General features: G+C 41.2%; 1 protein-coding gene across 1 annotated transcript in view; it reads left to right on the forward strand.

Annotated features, from left to right (window-relative positions):
• The window catches only part of LOC145416348 (nucleolar protein 11), a 395,109-nt gene that overhangs the window by 152,415 nt on the left and 221,882 nt on the right, over positions 1-20,812 (forward strand). Inside the window, exons 5-6 of the mRNA XM_080285346.1 lie at positions 13,403-13,570; positions 19,378-19,572. Coding sequence (XP_080141472.1) covers positions 13,403-13,570; positions 19,378-19,572 — 363 coding nt within the window. The remainder of the gene's footprint in view (positions 1-13,402; positions 13,571-19,377; positions 19,573-20,812) is intronic.

Raw genomic sequence — 20,812 nt, forward strand, 5'->3', positions numbered from 1 at the left:
CAGTTTGGATTTAGAAGTGGAAGGTCATGTGTTTCCAACTTGTTGAGTTTTTACTCAAGAGCGATTAACATGCTACAGGAGAGAGATGGTTGGATGGATTGTGTGTACAGTGGGGCACCAATTTTTGCGCCTAATTGGGTCCAAAAATAATGCGCGAAAGTGGAATTAGCGAAAGTTGGGGCATTGTCTTTATGGCAAAAAGGCTAATTGGTTCCCGGTTATCCTAAAGTAACATCAGATTTTCATTTTCACCTGCAATACAGTACATCAAATCACTATTGTACATTAAAACAATAAAAACTGTACAGTACACATTATATGAGGAGAAACATACCACAGAGACCAGGTTGAGGTGTTTAATGGATGTTGGGGGTAAGTATCCGAGGCACATGGCGGGCTTATTTAGCCACGCCAGACGTATTGGCGCCACCTCATGCTGCCTCGCTATCACCATGCTGTTTCCTCATACTGTCGATTCTGGGATGTTAAATATACGGCAGATTTCACTGTTTTTTGCGCCCTTGTCCATGTGCTCAACTATCTTCCTTTTCATTTCATTATTATACTGCCGTTTCTTCACTCCAACACGATACTCTCTTTTAGCCTTGGCCTTTCCTCCCGACTTTGAATGTCCCGGCCACTTTTTATCGCCACCACTGCCTCCCGGCCCTCCCCCCACACCACCAGGCTCTCCCCCCACACCACCAGGCCCTTTCCCCACACTACCAGGTATAGTAGAGGCCATTGAACCGTGAGAATCCAACACAATGGAGCTAGCACGCTCGTACACAATGGCAGGAATGGGTGGACAGAGTGTTGACATGACGTCATTCACGATGGCGGTGGGTTGCAGGCGGGCGGTGCAGGAAATTCAAAGTTCAAAATATTGTCCCAAACCCAAAATTTGTGCGCGAAAATCGATTTTTTTCAAGCGAAAGTGGAAGTTAGGGAATATTTGGTGCATGCCGCGAAAGTGGATTCCGCGAATCCTGCTGTAGTGAAAGTTGGTGCACTACTGTATTTAGATTTGGAGAAGGCTTTCGACAAAGTACCCCATAAGAGACTAATGTGGAAACTAGAGCATGTAGGAGGACTGAAAGGGAACCTCCTGGAATGGATGAGAGTCTCTTTGAGAGACAGACAAATTTTATTTCATTCATTCATTGCCAGATGCCATGTATCCCAAATGGGGTGGCCAAGGGCTTAGAGTTAATTGTTTTACAGGGAGGGGCACTAATCCTCCACCAACCCCACTTGACACGTAGGGATGCCAACAGCATCTGGTGTTCCCAGGCGGTCACCCATCCAAGTACTAACCAGACCCAACGTTGCTTATGAGGACAGTAATAAAGAATAGGAAGTCTGGATGGAGGGAAGTAACAAGTGGACTCCCACAGGGCTCGGTGTTGGCCCCAGTAATGTTCTTGATTTTCATAAATGATATGGTAGATGGATTGAACATTTATGCAAGTCTGTTTGCTGACGATACAAAGATCTTGAGGAAAGTCGAGGTTGAGGAGGATTGTAAAATGCTGCAGGATGATCTGGATAGGATACACGATTGGAGCCAGATGCGGGAAATGAAATTCAATGCAAATAAATGTAAAATATTGGAAATGGGTAAAAGTACCAAGAGGCTATCATTGAATTATTTGATGGGTAATGAACCAATCACAAAAGCGAAAGAAGAGAGAGATTTGGGAGTGCTGATCCAGGACAGTTTGTCACCTGAAAAACACATCAAGAAGATAGAGAGATGTATAAACTCCTGACTAATATAAGAGTAGCTTTTCATTATATGGATGAGGAGATGATGAAAAAATTGATAGTGGCCATGATTCGCCCAGTTAGAGTATGCAGCAGTGTGGTCCCCATGCAAAAAGAAAGATATAAAAAAGATTGAGAGAGTACAAAGAACAGCAACCAAAATGGTCCCACATCTGGCAGATTTGTCATTCGGAGAGAGGCTGGAAAAACTGGATTTGCCTTCCTAAGAGGAAAGGAGAAAGAGAGGTGACATGATTTCAGTTTTCAGGACGATGATGGGAGTAGATAAAATTGACAAAGAAAATCGTTTTTTTATGGGATAAGAGAGTAACAAGAGGACACGGTATGAAACTGGTGAAGCCAAGCTGCTTGTATAGACCTGTGGAATAGCCTGGAAGGGGACAAAGAGATCATCCAGTCTAAAAACTTAAACGAGTTTAAAGCTAAATTTGATTTACTGAGACACATAGACGGGACCCCACGAACATAGCTCATTTCCTGTATATCTCAATTAGGTAAATACACACAAGCATGCAACTGTGACCAGTCAGTACAGGGTTGGATGGATATTTTAGATCTAGTTGTGAGTTACGCACACATATACAGGTCGCCAACAGAGACGGAGCTCTTCCTGGATTGTGGGAAAATAATCGCTGAATCAGCAGCGAAAAGGAGACCAGCCTATTGTAATTATGTGAGTGAGTGCGTGAGTGGTGGTCCTGTCGGACATTAGTTAAAAAAAACTCGGGTTTCGGTCATAAACAGTACAAGATAATGTGGAAATAAAAAGTTTCCATATGCACTCAGACCTCAATTTGAGGGACTAATTGAGGAATCAACTTATCCCTTACTTGAAAATGTCCATTGTTTTACCACATATATAGAAAATCTTATTATGAAATCAAGTGATTGTTTCACTTATCTTATTTATATGATTATGAATATTATTTTACAGATACTGTATAAAGAAACATATTAATGTTTCAAGCAGTGGACGTTTTGAATGGTCTTGTCGGTTTGTAAGGTAGAATATGGAGTCCCTTAAATCCGAAATCCCTTAAATGGAGGTCCCTTTAAAATCGAGGTTTGAGTGTGGTTGCATCCTGGCAGAGAGGGACAGTGCTTTGTTTACATCTAGTGAAGGGAAGTTTGCGGGCTTCTCTGATGATGTGGAGGAGGAGGAAGTACTAAGCTGAACCAAACACGAGTAGGAAGAGAAGCGAAAATGGCGGAGAGGAATGTCCAGGAGTTAAAAAAGGTATGGGCAGAAATTAGAGAGTTGCAGAAATGGACCTTAGAGCAGGAGAAAGAGATCAAAGTCCTACAACATAAACTGAAAAAACTTTGCACACGCAGTGCTGAACAAGAAAGAGAAGTCACAGAATTAAAAGTAAGTAATGAATCTGCCTGAAATGAAATAAAACAGGTCAAGAGGGAAAATAAGAGGCTGGAAGAAGAAAGGGACAGGATGAAAAGGAAACTAGATGAGTGTGAATCAAAATCAAGGATGCAAGATGAGCACATTAAGGAAATCAAGGAGCAACATAAGGGGTGGAAGTAAATTCAGGAGGAAGGAAATGTAATTTTGAAAGAGATTATAGAACAACAAAGCAAGGAGAAGGTGGAGAAAGAAGTGGTTAGGGTACTGAGAAGTAGACAAACTTTAGTCAGGGATGTAGCAGATAAGAAAAAATGTGTAATAATTTCAGGAGTAAATGAAAAATGTATGACAGTAAGAATAGAAAGAGAAAGAGAAGAACTGAGTAAGGTTAAAGAAATAATATCAGCAGTTATGGAGGGTAACAACGAAGCTCAGGAAGAGATTGAAGAGGTGTTTAGGTTAGGAAAGTACGTGGAAGGAGGGGCGAGGCATTTGAAGGTAAAGTTTAAGTCCCACGTGATGGTAAATGATATCATCAGTAGAACATGGAAATTATCAGACAAAGAGGGATTCAAAAATGTTTGGATAAGGAGAGATTCAAATGAGGAAGAATGAGCTAAAATAAAGGAGTTGGTAAAGGAAGCAAAAACAAAAAATGAACAGAGAACAGAGGAAGAGAAGACAGTGTTTTATTGGAGAGTTTTGGATCAGAAATTGAGGAAGTGGTACCGACGGAGAGGAGAGAAGAGGGTTTAAAAAGCAATGAAAAAAGTTCGAAAGTGGCGTATATTAATGGTGATGGTTTAATATCGGCAAGGTTAAAAATCAACAATTTTTTGAGGGTACATGAACCTGATGTTATGTGCTTTGTAGAGACCAAGTTAAGAGAGAATATAGATATCCATATGGGAGATGGTAAATACAAACTGTGGAGAAGAGACAGAAAAGAAAAAATGGGAGGAGGAGTGATGATAGCAGTGAAGAACAACATAAATGTAGATACTGTGGAAATGGGAGAAGGCAGGGCTGAAGTGTTAAATATGAAATTAGAAACTGGAGAGAACAACAAGAGAGATATGGCATTAGTATTTGTTTTCCCTAAGACAAGAGCGTGGAATGGAGATGTTGTCAGGCATGGTTAGTTATATACAGAAAGTAATCGAGAAGAGCAATAATATAATTCTAATGGGTGATTTCAGTTGTAAAGAGGTGAACTGGGAGGAATGGATTTCAGAAGGCAGTGAAGATTTGTGGGTCACTATATTGTTAAATATAGCAATGAAAAATGTAATGACGCAGTGGGTTAAATAAGAGACGATTCCTAGATGATGACACACCAGCAAGATTAGATTTACTGCTAACCAAAGAACTGGACATAATTGAATCTTTGAAATATCTGTGTCCTATAGGAAAAAGTGATCATGTGGACATTGAGTTCCAGATGATGATAGGGAACGTGGTGCCAAGAGATGAGCTTCATAGGCAGGGAAGATACAACTTTGGGAAAACAAACTTTACTTGATTGAGAAAGTTTTTCAAAAATGAGGATTACAGAAAATTCAGAGAAACAAGGGAGATTCAGAGGAAGTGGGATATCTTTGTAAACCACTATAATTTGGGAGTGGAAAAATATGTGCCAAGAGTAAGGGGGAAAGAAAACAGGGAGAAGGAGTGGGTTAATAGAAGGAGTATGATTACAAAAAAGAGAGAGACATGATGTGGAACAACTGGAGAAAGAGGTAATAAAAGAAAAAAAGGAAGAATATAAAAGATCTAGAAATGAATACACAAGAATACATAGAGAGGAAGAAAGGAACTTTGAAAAAGGTATAATTGAGAAATGTAAGGAAGAACCCAAATTGTTTTATAGATTTGTCATTGGTAAATTGAAACAAAAGGAAGGAATCACCAAACTGAAAGTAGAAGGAGAGGTCTATAAAGTTTTGGCAATGCAAGCTGAAATAATGAACAAATGTTTCCAATCGGTTTTCACTAATGAAAGGGAGTTTGTGGAAGGGGAGGTAGTGACTAGAAATGTAGTGATAAAAGATATAAAAGTGGAAGTGCAGGAAGTGTATAAATTACTGGAAACTCAAGATGTAAGGAAAGCCCCCAGGACCGGATGGCATCTGTAATTGGGTACTGAAGGAATTTAGGGAACAACTGGTGGATAAGATTCACAGTTTAATTATGTGTTCTGTGGAAGAGGGGAAAGTGCCTCTGGAATGGAAGAGGGCAAATTTGGTACCAATTTATAAGGGAGGAAACAGTGAAGAAACCCTGAATTATAGACCAGTGTACCTAACCGACATTGTCGCAAAATTGTGTGAGAGAATCCTGAAATCTGTCTATCAATCTGTTGCCAGACGCCACAATCCCGTAAGGGGTGGCCATTTGACTTTGAGTTATTTATTTTATGGGGAGGGGCACTAATCCTCCACCAACCCACTTGTTGACACGTAGGGAGCACGTATAGTTTGGTTATATGGTTACCACCCAGCGTATAAAATATCTGGAAGAGATTAATATTTTGGTTGATAGTCAGATTGGATTCAGAAGTGGAAGGTCATGTGTTTCCAACCTGTTGAACTTTTACTCAAGAGCAATTGACATGCTTCAGGAGAGAGGTGGTTGGGTGGATTGTGTGTATTTAGATTTGGAAGACTTTCGACAAGGTATCCCATGGGAGACTAATATGGAAATTAGAGCATATAGGAGGACTGAAAGGAAACTTTCTGGAATGGATGTGAGACGTTTTGAGAGACAGAGAAATGAGGACAGTATTAAAAGGCAGAATGTCTGGATGGAGGGAAGTAACAAGTGGAGTCCTACAGGGCTCGGGGTTGGCTCCAGTAATGTTCCTTATTTATTGTAACCCGTCGCGTCCCGTTGATGTATATATTCGTCCGAACGTTTTGTCACTGTGAATCCCTTTGACGTACATAAATGCGCCACAATTGCAAGGTCTGTCATTTGCAAATTTTTCTAATTTCGTGCGTGATTTTTGGTACGTATACACGGGACACCTTCCTCTACAAGATGCCAGGCAGGGACAATGCCTTAACCCGCATGACCTCCCCCTCCACCCCCTGCTATGCCATTGTCTCGGCAATTCACCTGTTCCCAGTAATCTGGACAGTAAAGACACGTCGTGCCACGGTACGAGATTCAAGGCCAGAGTGATTCCCCAATCGATGATAATTTGGAGGACAAAGTTTAAGTAGCATTAGAGGAAGAAACAGTCAGAAATGATGATCAGGTAATGTTGCCAAAAAAGGTCAGGTATGTTGATGTGTTTGGTGAGTGAGACAATGCTTATATTGCCTATATTACTGTGTGAAAACCAATATAGTCTCGTACTACATATAAATTCATACCAAATAAATGAATAAATACCGTTTATGAGAAGTGTGGAATAGTTACCCTCCCATAGAACTCGTTTTCTTTGGAACCAGCCTGATAGAAAACTCAGTAAGATAAGGGGTACTGCTACCTATATCGAGTATTTTAAACCTCAGGTGAGCAAGTTCTCTATGAATTTTCGATGTTTCTCACCAAAAACGGATGTTTGAGCCAAAAAAATTGTTTTCCATAATTGGTCGGGATTGGGGAGAGTCAGTGATGGAAAATTGTTTGGGACGGGGCGGGTGAATGATATGGTAGATGGAGTGAACAGTTATGCAAGTCTGTATGCTGATGATGTAAAGGTCTTGAGGAAGGTAGAGGCTGAGGAGGACTGTAAAATGCTGCAGGAGGATCTGAATAGGATACATGACTGGAGCCAGATGTGGGAAATGAAATTCAACACAAAAAAATGTAAAATACTGTATTGGAAATGGGTAAAAGTACCAAGAGGCTATCACTGTATTATTTGATGGGTAATGAACCAATCACAAAAGCGAGAGAAGAGAATGATTTGGGAGTGCTGGTCCAGGATAGTTTGTTACCTGAAAAACACATTAACAAGACAGTTAGAGAGATGTATAAACTCGTGACTAACATATGAGTAGCATTTCATTGCATGGATGAGGAGATGATGAAAAAATTGATAGTGGCCATGATCTGTCCCAGGTTAGAATATGCAGCAGTAGTGTGGTCCCCACTCTAAAAGAAAGATATAAACAAGATTGAGACAATACAAAGAACAGCAACCAAGGTGATCCCCAGTCTGGCAGATCTGTTGTACAGAGAGTGACTGGAAAAGCTGGATTTGCCTTCCTTAGAGGAAAGGAGAGAGAGGAGTGACATGATTGCAGTGTTCAGGACCATGATTGGAGTAGATAAAATTGACAGAGAATATCTGTTTTATGGGATAAGAGAGTAACAAGAGGACATGGAATGAAACTGAAGAAGCCTAGCTGCTTGAAGGATATCTAGAAATATAGTTTTCCTTAAAGATGTATAGACCTGTGGAATAGCCTGGACAAAGAGGTCGTCCAGTCTAAAAACTTAAATGAGTTTAAAGCAAAATATGACTTGTTGGGAAACAGAGATGAGACCCCACGAGCGTAGCTCATTTCCTGTATATCACAATTAGTTAAATGCAGTTAGGTAAATACACACACACACAGAAAGAGAGAGAGAGATTCCTTCCCACAGTGTGATTACGGTATCAGTATAGTAATTTCTGTACCAATGCATATGATTGTACTATACACAGTACGGTACTGTATGTATGTATGCACTGTACAGTACACTTCCATTTTGTATAAGTGTTTCAATACCACAGTTAGCCACCTAAGCCAGGCAATCCTAATGGGATAGGTTAGGTTTGTTTAGGTTAGGTAAGGAGCTGTCTATCTATCTATCTATTGCCAGATAACATAATCCCCCAAGGGGTGTCCATTTGACTTTGAGTTATCTGTTTTATTGGGAGAGGCACTAAACCCCCACCAATCCACTTGTTGACACGTAGGGAGCACGTATAGTTTGGTTATGTTCTTACCTAATTGTATCTTTACAGGAATGAGTCAAGCTCGTACTGTCCCGTGTCTTAAACCATATTTATCGTACATATCCTTAAATTTGTGAATTGTTTTGGGACACACTATTTCATTCGGTAGTGCATTCCACTGGTCAATTGCTCCATTTGGGAAACTAAATTTCCTTACGTCTTTATCACCTCTCTTTTTATGCAATTTTTTGCAGTGTCCTCTTGCTGATGCTTCCCCATATGTTAAGTAATCATTTATGTCTCTTTTCTCCTTCCCTCATATGCATTTATATAGCATAATCATGTCACCTCTTTTCCTTCTCTCCTGTAGTGTTGGTAGATTCAGTTTATTTAGTCTTTCTTTATAGCTTAGATCCCTTAAGCTTGGTACCCATCTTGTAGCGGCCCTTTGAACTTGTCTATGTGTTTTTTGAGATGAGGACCCCAGACTACTCATTCATACTCCAGGGTTGGTCTGATGAATGATGTTATTATCTTTCTTAGCATGTCTTCATTTATGTATGTGAATGCTATTCTCATATTGGCAAGCAGTGTATACATGTTCTGTACCTTCTCACTGATGTGGTCAGCTGGAGATAGTCTGTTATTGACAATCACACCTAGGTCCTTCTCTCTTTCTGATGTGTGTAGGGTTTTATTTCCTAACATATAATCCCAATCAGGTCTTTTTCCACTTTTACCAAACTTGATTACATGACACATGTCCACATCGAATTCCATTTGCCATGTATTACTCCATTCATGAAGAGTATTTAATTCTTCATGTAGCTCTTTACTAGAGTCTGTGTTAGTAATTCTCCTTTGTATTTTTGCATCATCTGCAAACATATTTAGATAGCTTTCATTTCCAGTGTTACTGTCTGTATCATTTATATACACTAAAAACATGATTGGTGCCAGCACTGAGCCCTGTGGTACTCCACTAGCCACTTCTTTCCATGATGAGTAATTTCCTCTTAGTACTGTTCTCATTTTTCTTTTCACGAGAAAATCTTGCATCCAACAATACAGTTTGCCTCGAATTCCTCCTTGATGGTACAGTTTCCATAAAAGTCTTTGGTGTGGTACTGGGTCAAATGCTTTCTTGAACTCTAAATAGATACTGTCCACCCATCCTTCTCTTTCCTGTAATGTGTCTGTTACTCTGTCATAGTAGCTCAACAGATTAGTAACATATGATTTTCCTTTTCTGAAACCAAACTGTCTTTCTGTTATCATACTGTGTTCTTCTAGATGATTTACCCAAGCTTTTCTTATAAGCATTTCTAATACCTTGCTTACAACATTGGTTAGTGATACTGGTCAGTAGTTAAGTGGATTTTGTCTATTCCCTTTCTTGAATAAGGGAACAATGTTTGCTTTCTTCCAAATATCAGGTAGTTTACCTTGACTCAAGGATTTCTTGAAAATTAAAAATAATGGTTTACTTAACTCCATTGTACATTCACATAGCACCCAACATGAAATTTCATCAGGACCATTTGCTTTTCCTTTGTCTAATTTACTTAGCTCCTCCTGTATTTCTTTTTCTGGTGTTTGTATATCTGGTAGTATGTGTGGGCATGCATGTTGCACATAATCCCTCTCAAAATTTTTTTCTTTTGTAAAAACTGATTGGAAATTCTTGTTTAGTGCTTCACAAATATCCTTCTCTTGTGAATAGGTGATTCCATTGTCCGTAATGGATTGTATTTTATCTTTTACTTTGGTTTTGCTTCTGATGTAGCTGTAAAATAGCTTTGGTTGATTACTACTTTTATTTATGATATCCTCCTCAAACTGTTTTTGTGCTTCCCTCCTTCTATCTATCTATCTATTGCCAGACGCCTCAATCCCGTTTGGGGTGGCCACAAACAAATCGCCTCCACGTCGTCCTGTCCCCCGCCATTTCACTGCCCTGCTCCCAACTCACACCCCTCTCTCTCATATACCTCTCCACCCCATCCCTCCATCTCATCCTCGGCCTCCCCCTCCCTCTTCCCCCCTCCACCTCACTCACATACACTTTCTTCGTCAGTCTTTCACCCTCCATCCTCTCCACATGGCCAAACCACCTCAGTGTGTTCCTCATAACACTTTCTATCACATCCACATCCACACCACAACTCTCCTTTATATCCTCATTCGTCAGCCTGTCTCTCCATGTGACTCCACAGGCTCCTCTTAAATAACTCATTTCCACTGCTCTCACTCTTGACTTGTGTCCTTCCAACAATGTCCAAGCTTCACTTCCATTCGTTAGAGTTGGTATCACAATACTGTCATGTAGTAACTTTTTCACTTCCATGCTCACTTCCCTGTTTCTTATCACTGCTTTCAAAGAACCAGTAACCTTCCTTCCCTGCTGTACCCTTTCAAGCACTTCACCGTACAAACCTCCATCCTTACTCATCACACTACCCAAGTACTTAAACGTACTCACATTTTCCAATTCCTCACCATCCAACCTCGCTATACATTCACTGACTTCATCTTTCTCAAAGACCATCACTTTACTCTTCCCTACATTCACCTTTAGATTCCGTTTCTTGCACACTCTCCCAAACTCATCCATATTTTTGTATAATCGTTTCTTGCCTGGGTGGTTACCACCCAGCGTTGTAAATGGTTTCTTGGCTTACAGGAAACCATTTTGCTTTTCACTCAATGTAAAGCCACCTGTAAAGGAAAGAAAACCAATAAGAAGTGACAGGAAAGACGGGAGAAATAGGAAGAGAACAGGGCAGGCACAGAAAAAGAATGATAATGGCAAAGGAACAGTTAGGCAGCACTGCATCAAGTGCGTGGATGATGGTCACCACCACCTACCACTATTAGATAAAGATCTATCTATCTATCTATCTGTCTATAGCCCGACACCCTAATCCCACAAAGGGTGGCTGCAGACAAAACGCCTCCAAGTCTCTCTGTCAACCACCATTTGACTACCCTCCCTCCAGCTCACCCCCCTCTCCCTCATATACCTCTCAACTCCATCCCTCCACCTCATCCCTGGTCTACCCCTCCCTCCACCTCACCTACATACACCCTCTTAGATAAAGATAACTCATGTAATTTTGCCTGGGAAGCACATTGAGCATATTTTCTAGAAAATCCTACAGTTATACAGTCATTCCCATAATATCCGGATCCCCAATTTCCGGGCATCCCCACTTATCGGACATTTTCGTCCCGGGATCCAATATTCTCAAAATGGGCCAAAAATCGCAAAAAAATTGATAAAAATCCAACTTTTTTCCTTCCCGTAATTTGAAATTGTCACGCGGCGCTGAACAGCTGTTACACCATGGACCCTTCACCCCTTCCTTCCTCCCCCCTCCCCCTCCCCTGTCAGGGTTGCCATTCGGTATTTTTCATTACTAAATGTGGGCCAGTTTGGTAATGAAAAATTTGTTTGGTAATGAATCAGAATAATACAATACCAAACGGATTTTTCACATGTATGAGGATACACAGGATGAGATGGTGGATTGTTTGCTCTCTCTGATTAATTTTGTAGCCTATATAGCATGATAATAATCAACATGCTGTTAATTATAAGAAGAGTGATTACATGTATTTCCACTTGTATATATAATTAGTGAAGAATAGATGCTAGCTTTCTGAATTTGGTAATGAAAATTGAGGAGTTTGGGAATGTGGCCGTTGCGATCTGGCAACTCTGTTACCCCATCATCAACAGTCACAGCCTAACTCCGATCGAGAGCAGATGCTTATCGCAATGCAAGCCACATGTGCTCATTTTATGTGAATAAACAGTGAATAAACTGCAATACCTCGCCACTAGAACACACGGGAATTAACAGTGTTGTGCAGTGTTAAGAAATTAGAATTTAGAGTGCAAAGGATTAACTTTGGAGTGCAAACTGGCAGTTTAAACCAGTCCAGGAGCCAGGGACTTGTTTTATGTACCCAGAATGTTTGATATTGTATGAACTCACCTCTAAACCCTCATTCTCTGGTTCTTTTGCATTTATTTCACTCTTTTATGTCCCTTATTGGTGTGATTTGGGTCATAAATAGGTGCTATGCATGTCCAGATGGAGTTGTGTAGGTGTTTTTCTGAGTTAGGGTCCATAAGTACAAGTCCAGGAGGCTGGGGCCCACTATCTGAACAGGACCACTTTCCGGACATGCCTTTGGCTCTGTTACATTGGGTAGTGCGGGGATTATTATATATATGTCTGAAAGTTTTATTTGATTAAAACTGTATTAAAAGAATTGGAAAATGTGAGTACGTTTAAGTACTTGGGTAGTGTGATGAGTAAGGATGGAGGTTTGGAGGGTGAAGTGCTTGAAAGGGTACAGCAGGGAAGAAAGGTTGCTGGTTCTTTGGAAGCAGTGATAAGAAACAGGGAAGTGAGCATGGAAGTGAAAAAGTTACTACATGAGAGTATTGTGATACCAACTCTAATATACGGAAGTGAAGCTTGGACATTGTTGGAAGGACACAAGTCAAGAGTGAAAGCAGTGGAAATAAGTTATTTAAGAGGAGCCTGTGGAGTCACGTGGAGAGACAGGCTGACGAATGAGGATATAAAGGAGAGTTGTGGTGTGGATGTGGATGTGATAGGAAGCGTTATGAGGAACACACTGAGGTGGTTTGGCCATGTGGAGAGGTGAAAGACTGACGAAGAGAGTGTATGTGAGTGAGGTGGAGGGGGGAAGAGGGAGGGGGAGGCTGAGGATGAGATGGAGGGATGGGGTGGAGAGGTATATGAGAGAGGGGGGTGTGAGTTGGGAGCAGGGCAGTGAAATGGCGGGGGACAGGGTGACTTGGAGGCGATTTGTTTGTGGCCACCCCAAACGAGATTGAGGCGTCTGGCAATAGATAGATAGATAGATGTATTAAAAGACATGACTGGGAATGTTTGAAATTGGTTTTAAGATTATTGTCCCTAGGTTTAGATGGTTAGTTAGTTTAGTGACTCCCTTCAGCTTTATCATACTGAGCTTCTTTTCCTCATTTTATTGAGTAAATATGTTCATAAAATTATACCTATGAACAAAGAGATAAAGGAAACACAAAACAATAGTTTAGTTGACCACATTGTTATTTGTCAAATTAAGTTATCAGTTGAAGATTGGCAACTTCTGAGAGTTTGTGAATGCACCTATTGCACGTATGTGGAATGTCAGTTTTGTTGAAGCATGCAATTGTTTTTTTTTTATTTTTTATTTTTTCATGTGTAGCTAACAGATGCCTGTACTGTGTAAGTCAGTAGATAAATACAGTAGATAAGATAAAAAAGTAGCATTACATTAAAGTATAATTTTCATTAGTAATTTATCCTACACAGGGTCAACAGGCGACATATATACCTTTGACTTGGAAAACGACGACCCAGACCGACTACCAGGAGAGTTACATGAAGTAGAGAATCAGATGGATGTTACTAGGAACACTAAAATATTGGAACTGTCGCCTTGGCACATTGTTATCATTGGCCTTGACAAGCAAGATGGAGGTTAGTGATATTCTCTCTTCAACTGTCTATTGTATATCTGTACAGTGCCATGAAATGTTCCAGTTTTATATTAAGATTTCCTGTTTGTAGTAATACTAGCACATAATCCTGTCTCTGGCTATGCCCTCCAGGTGTCATCTCCCACCCACCTATTTTCCCCCATAGATGTACTGTATTTTTATAATGTTTCTTTACATTTCACTTTGTTTATAAAGACTCCAACATGCTTGCATATGTCGGCCTTGGTCACCTAAGGGCAGCTCTCCACACACCTATTTTTCCCTTTGGTCCCATTTTCCTCCTGGGACCCATTTCCTTCCCATCGACCAATTTCCCAACATGACATTTTCCCCTTTGGACAGGGAAGTTGCCAGAGCTCGAGCGGCGTGGGGAGCCAAGGCTGATGCATGCAAGCATGTTGGAGTCTTTATAAATGATATGAATGAAATGATTGGACCTATTTTCCCACAAGTGTTGATCATGGACTTATTCTCTTCATGGAGGTATTTTTTCCCCATAAACTTCTTTCTTCCCGTGGGAATACACCAGATCCCTACATGGTCCTGTTTCCTCACATTTATTCCATCCATGGACCATTACTCATTAGACCTGTTTCCACATGGGCCCATTTCCCTTAAGAATGTATTCTCATGAACCTACTTACCTCTGTAGGTCTGTTCCCCAGTAGACTTACTGTGTTTTCTTTCATCCACCAGTCCACTTGCATGAGATCTGATTGGAAACATTCCAACTCTCTCTCTCTCTCTCTTTCTCTCTATACATATACATACACACATACATACACATATGTATATATATATATATATATATATATATATATATATACACTCAATCCTCGTAAATAGCGCAATTTGGGTCTGGACCACTGCCGCGATTTACGAATTCCACGGTTTATAAATAATAACTCTTATGTGAAAAATTAATTCGGGTCTGGACTTTGGCCAACCAACCCCTACAGCACCCTACCTAAACCTATTTAGGCACCATCAAACACAAACATACAAATTTAGGAATATTCAGTGCATGTATCAAATAGAAATAAGCCATATTAAGGGATCTCACCTTGATCCTATGACAATATTGCTTAAGTGAATGGAGGGGGTGGTGTTGGGAAGAACTTAGAACCTCTCAGCATGAGATGGGGGTGCTCCCTCATGCTGTTCTCCCTTCTCCAGCTCCTCTGCCTCCCTCAGGAAGCCCTCAAAGTCTGCCTCAGAGATGACAGATGCTACGTCATCCACGTCCTCAGTGTGTGAAGGGCCAGGCTGTGGTTCAGGCTCAGCTTCTGCCCTTATCCAGGCAAAATACTGGGTGATGAGTTCCTGATGTTTCTCATTAACTCTGCGATTATGCAATTCCTTGTAAAAACGCACAGCTTTTTCTAGGTAACCAATACTCTCAGTACACCTTTCCTCATCACGTTCAATGGATTTCACAATCTTCTTGGCCAAGTCTACATAAACAAGCAAATCACTGAGCTCCTTCATAGAAGGCTCGCCACATTCCTACTCATTCACTGCACTCACTTCATGGTTAGTTTGCCTTTCCAAGTGCTCGTCGTCTTGTATAACAGCCTCCACGACAGCCTCAGCATCATCAACCTTCTCAGTAATCACGTCCATTATGTCACTAGCCGGCACTTCACCACAGCCTGGCAGATTCCGAGCCAGGTGAACAACAGCCTGTACGTTGTCCTCTACACTCTGAGTTGGCGCGTTGTCACTTGTGAGGTTAGGCAGGAGAAAGTGCCAGGCACGTGCAATCGTTGCAAGTACATCTATCTATCTATCTATTGCCAGACGCCTCAATCCCGTTTGGGGTGGTCACAAACAATCACCTCCACGTCGCCCTGTCCCTTGCCATTTCACTGCCCTGCTCCCAACTCACACCCCCCTCTCTCATATACCTCTCCACCCCATCCCTCCATCTCATCCTCGACCTCCCCCTCCCTCTTCCCCCCTCCACCTCACTCACATACACTCTCTTCGTCAGTCTCTCATCCTCCATCCTCTCCACATGGCCAAACCACCTCAGTGTGTTCCTAATAATGCTTCCTATATCCACATCCACACCACAACGCTCCTTTTATATCCTCATTCGTCAGCCTGTCTCTCCACGTGACTCCACAGGCTCCTCTTAAATAACTCATTTCCACTGCTCTCACTCTTGACTTGTGTCCTTCCAACAACGTCCAAGCTTCACTTCCATGCGTTAGAGTTGGTATCACAATACTGTCGTGTAGTAACTTTTTCACTTCCATGCTCACTTCCCTGTTTCTTATCACTGCTTTCAAAGAACCAGCAACCTTTCTTCCCTGCTGTACCCATTCAAGCACTTCACCCTCCAAACCTCCATCCTTACTCATCACACTACCCAAGTACTTAACTGTACTCACATTTTCCAATTCCTCACCATCCAACCTTGCTGTACATTTGCTGACAGTACATACACCGAATAATTTGGTGGTTAATAGAATTGAGTTGTGCATTTTGGGGTACTTCTAGGCATTGCATGCACGTGCGTTATGACCATGGTGTGTGTTTACGAGGCTATTTTTCAGGTGGAATCTCTTAGGGTGGCCCTTGATGTGAGTGGTGAGTACCTGAATTGTATTTATTGCAGTTAGAGTTATTGCCTTTGTACAGACTTGATTTGAATATCAGAAATACGGGAAAAATCTGTAACCGGGAAGGTAAATTCCCCAAGCCAAACTGGGATTGTACTGTAATAGGATATTCCTGATGTGCTTGGCAGATGGAGGGGCTGTTGAGACACATGCCTACAAAAGGGGGCCAGCAGAATATGAAGAAGGACAGGGATGATGAAATGCACACTGAACTCCTTTGTATACACAGCTACCACATGGCTTTACGGTACTGTAGTGGAGGGAGAGTGTGGAAGGGCAGCCGTGGGGGAGGGTGGGACTGATACATTGTCCTACATTTTGGGATGAGCTCCATGAGGAAATTGCAGTATGAAATGTATTGAAGAGGAATGATCTATCGCCCGAGGCCCTAATCCCGCAAAGGGTGGCCACAGACAAAACGCCTCCAAGTTGCTATGTCACCCACCATTTGACTACCCTTCCCCCAGCTCGCTCCCCCCTCCCTCCTATACTTCTCAGCTCCATCCCTCCACCTCATCCTCAGTCTTCCCCTCCCTCTCCCTCTCTCCACCTCACACACATACACCCTCTTAGTCAGTCTTTCATTCTCCATTCTCTCCACATGTCCAAACCACCTCAGTGTATTTCCCCTAATCTTCTCAACCACATCCACATCCACCCCACAATGTTCCTTCACTTCTTCATTCGTCAACCTGTCCCTCCATGTCACTGCACATGCTCCTCACAAGTAACTCATTTCCACTGCTCTCACTCTTGACTTGTTCCCCTCTTGCAAAGTCCACGCCTCGCTTCCATACTTCAGGGTAGGGATCACAGTACTATCATGCAATGACTTCTTAACTTCCATACTCACCTCCCTATTTCTCATCTTTGCTTTCAGTGAACCAACAACCTTCTTTCCCTGCTGTACCCTTTCAAGCACATCATCCCCCAAAGTTCCATCCTTACTCATCACACTACCCAAGTACTTGAATGGACCACATTCTCCATATCCTCACCTTCCAACCTCACCGTACATTCTGTGACTTCATTCCTCTCAAACACCTTAACTTTACTCTTGTTTACATTAACTTTCAGCTTCCTCCTCCTACACACTGTCCTAAATTCATTCACCAAACTTTGCAACTCCCGTTCATCTTCACTCAACAATACTGTATCGTCGGCAAACAGCAACACCAGAATCTTAAATCTCACCTTCATTCATTATAGCCACCCTCACATCAACTGCCCTACCTTGCACCTCCTTACATCCCCATCCATGTATATATTAAACAGCCATGGAGACATCACACATCCCTGTTTTAGTCCCACATTTAGATCAAAGAACTCATTCAGCTCACCGTCCGCTCACACTGTAGCCCTAGCTCCTTTGGCCATACTCTTCACAGCACTCAGCAATTTCCCCTCCACTCCATATATTCTTAATACCTTCCACATACCTTGCCTATCTATTCTGTCATAAGCTTTCTCCAAGTCCATGAAGGCAGCATACACTTTCTTTCCCTCCTCTAGATTCTTCTCCACTAAACATCTTAGAACAAATATCTGATCTACACACCCTTTTCCCTTCCTAAATCCCCCTTGTTCTTCTCTAACCAGCTCCTCTGTTATATGCCTAACCCTATCAATGAGTATTCTACCATACATTTTTCCAGTCACTCTAAGAAGGCAAATATCCCTATGGTTTCCACATACTTCTCTCTCCCCTTTTCCATTGTATAAAGGAACAGTTATACCTGATTTCCAGTCCTCTGGAACCCTTCCCTCTTCCCAAGCCAATCTACACAACTTCCATATCCACTCCACAACAATCTCACCCCCATACTTCAGCATTTCACCACACATTCCTTCAATTCCTGGGGCCTTTCCCACCTTGATCTTCTTCATTGCTTCCACTACTTCTGCCCTACTGATCTCTTCCTCTCTCCTCTCCTCTCTTCTTCTCCCAGCCATTCCCCAACCACTTATACTCACACTGCTCTTACTCTGTACATTCAACAAATCCTCAAAGTGCTCCTTCCATCTCCTCAATTTCTCTCTCTTCTCCACCAACAATCTGTTATTCCTATCTTTCACTCTCCTACTATTTCCTTTTTCATACTTCCTTACTTTCTTTACCTCCTTCCAAAACAATTTCTTACTCTCCCTCCATTTCACACTCAGATTCCTCCCAAACTCTTCATCCACTTTCTTCATACTCTCCTTCACCAGTCTCTTCACCTTCCTTTTGGTCACATATACCTCTTTCTTCTCTCTCTCATCTTCTTCCCTACCTCTGCTGTAATTCACGTAATTACAGTATTATTGAACAGAAGAAAACTGAAGACGGGGACATACAGGTAAATTAGAAAATTGCCCAATTTGACAACATCAAAGGCAGTGTTTTGGTAGCAAGATTTATGGCAGTGTCTGTGTGGTTGGACTCCCTCTGAATGGCATGGATGTTGAATTTTTGGCTTCCTGCAATTTGCTACCTTTTACTGTGATGTGATGATGCGTTCTGGATGATGTGATGGATTTGAGAGAGTTTACTGTTTTTATACATACATCAGCCAATTGTCAAGGATGCAAAGAAAGGGATGAATATACATTATTTAGAGGAATATTTGAATGAGTGAATCAAAGTAAGGCAAGAAAAGAGAAGTGCTTCTAGAGAGAGAGAAATGTGAATTTTTTTTACCACCCAAGCTGAAGCTAAGATTCTGAATGTGTGAGTGTTTGTGGGCTTCATGTTGATAGCTCTTTTTATCATCATCATCATCGTTGGCATTAGCAGTGTAGTTATTATTATTATTTAGACCTCTTTGAGGTAGTTTTTATAGTGTTGTAATTTCTCTTAAATGGCTCAGGAACCTACTCACCCAGTCATTTTTTAGTGGGACAGAGGGTTAATATGATGATGATCAAAGATGGGTCATTTTATAGTATGATAACCATCTCCATTCAGTTACATACAGTTTTGCTTTAATCTTCATACGACCAGGCCATTTTATTAAACTTTTTCCAGACTTGTAATAGTGATTAGGTTAATTGAGTCAATATCCAACTCCTCTGTTTCAAAAACTCACCTAATTCTCAATAAAATTTTATGGTGGTAGCAATACAGTATTAGAATATGTAATATGAATATAAATTGATAACACAAACCATTACTTTACAGGTGGGCTTATGGTGTTACGTGACATCAAGTTTGGGATGGTTACCCACTTACGCAAGCTGAAAATGTACGTGGATCCTCCTATGGGGTGGGTGACTGTCCACGGAGTGGTGGTTGCTGAGGGATCATCACTCACTCTTGTGCCTTTCACCGTCCAGGAGCCAAATCTTGCCAATGTTTTTGGCTCAAAAGTTTCTGGTTAGTTATTCATTCATTCATTCATTACTTAATCCTGTGTTGCTCTATGAGGAGCATAGGAGCCCATGGCTAGGCAAGTTGGTCCTGACATTTAAGATGAGAGTGACCAGCCTTATTACGTGAGCATTAAACCCCCAACCACCCTTTGGATTTAAACCTGCACAGGCTTAGTCTGATTGGAGTGCCTTAATTGCCCACTGAACCTCTGGTTGATTCAGTTACATATTGTATAAAAAGCCTTTTCAGGTGACACCAGAATTCTCTTCTTAACATTCTACATTATTTTAGCTTAATGTTTTTCTTTATCTTAGCAGCTAATATTAGTCATCCCCTGGAATTACAACCATGAGAATTTGGTAAACATAAGAGGATGGAACTTGGTTATGCAATATTATCAGGTGTGGAACTGAACCACAATTACAGTACATATTAACCTAATTTCATTTAACCTAACTTTAGTAAGCCAAACCTAATCTAACCTACCTCAGTCTGAAGTAACTTTACTTAACCAAGCATGCTGAAATGGAAACCCAGTTGAATTATGGTTTTATCTTCAGTGAAACATAGGACCTCTTCTTAAATCCATCCATCCAACATCCAGTCCTATGTTGCCCCATGAAGAGCATAGGAGTCTGGAGCTAGGCAAGTTGGTCCTGACGTTTAGATGAGATATTAACATAAAATTTACCATCCTTTGAATTGATTCCATGACTTTGGAAAGCATACAGAAGAGTATTTTCAAGTATGAAAAGGGTCCATCAATAGACAAAGAAAGTATGGTTACAGTCAGGTCTCAGTATACGTCCGTTTGGTATGCAATAAATTGGTAGAATGATGAATTAAAAATTATACCCAGTTTTCCGATAATGATGGCAAAATTCACTTATAGAGTAATACCACATTCATCTGGACATAATAGAGCCACAGGCATGTCCGGGTAGTGGCAGCATCCGGATAGTGAACACTATTCCCCCACCATTCCCATACCCTACCTATACCCAACCTCCAACCTGTACCTAACCTGTTTGTACAGTAGTGCTTAATTTGGCATTGGTTTGGGTCATTCAGGCATATTTAGACATCGAAAACACAAAAATATCCAAAGTCATGCTGAACACTGAGGAAACCATGCAAAAAAACACTGAAAACCAAAAAAAAACACTAGTGTATGTACAGTACCCCTCCTTATTTTGGCAGTGTTTTCTGGTCATTCAGCCATATTTTGATATCAAAACATACA

This window comes from Coenobita brevimanus, chromosome 105 (assembly GCF_032717465.1).
Source record: "Coenobita brevimanus isolate Jiangsu-jjx chromosome 105, ASM3271746v2, whole genome shotgun sequence".
In the NCBI taxonomy this organism is placed as follows: Eukaryota; Metazoa; Arthropoda; class Malacostraca; order Decapoda; family Coenobitidae; genus Coenobita; species Coenobita brevimanus.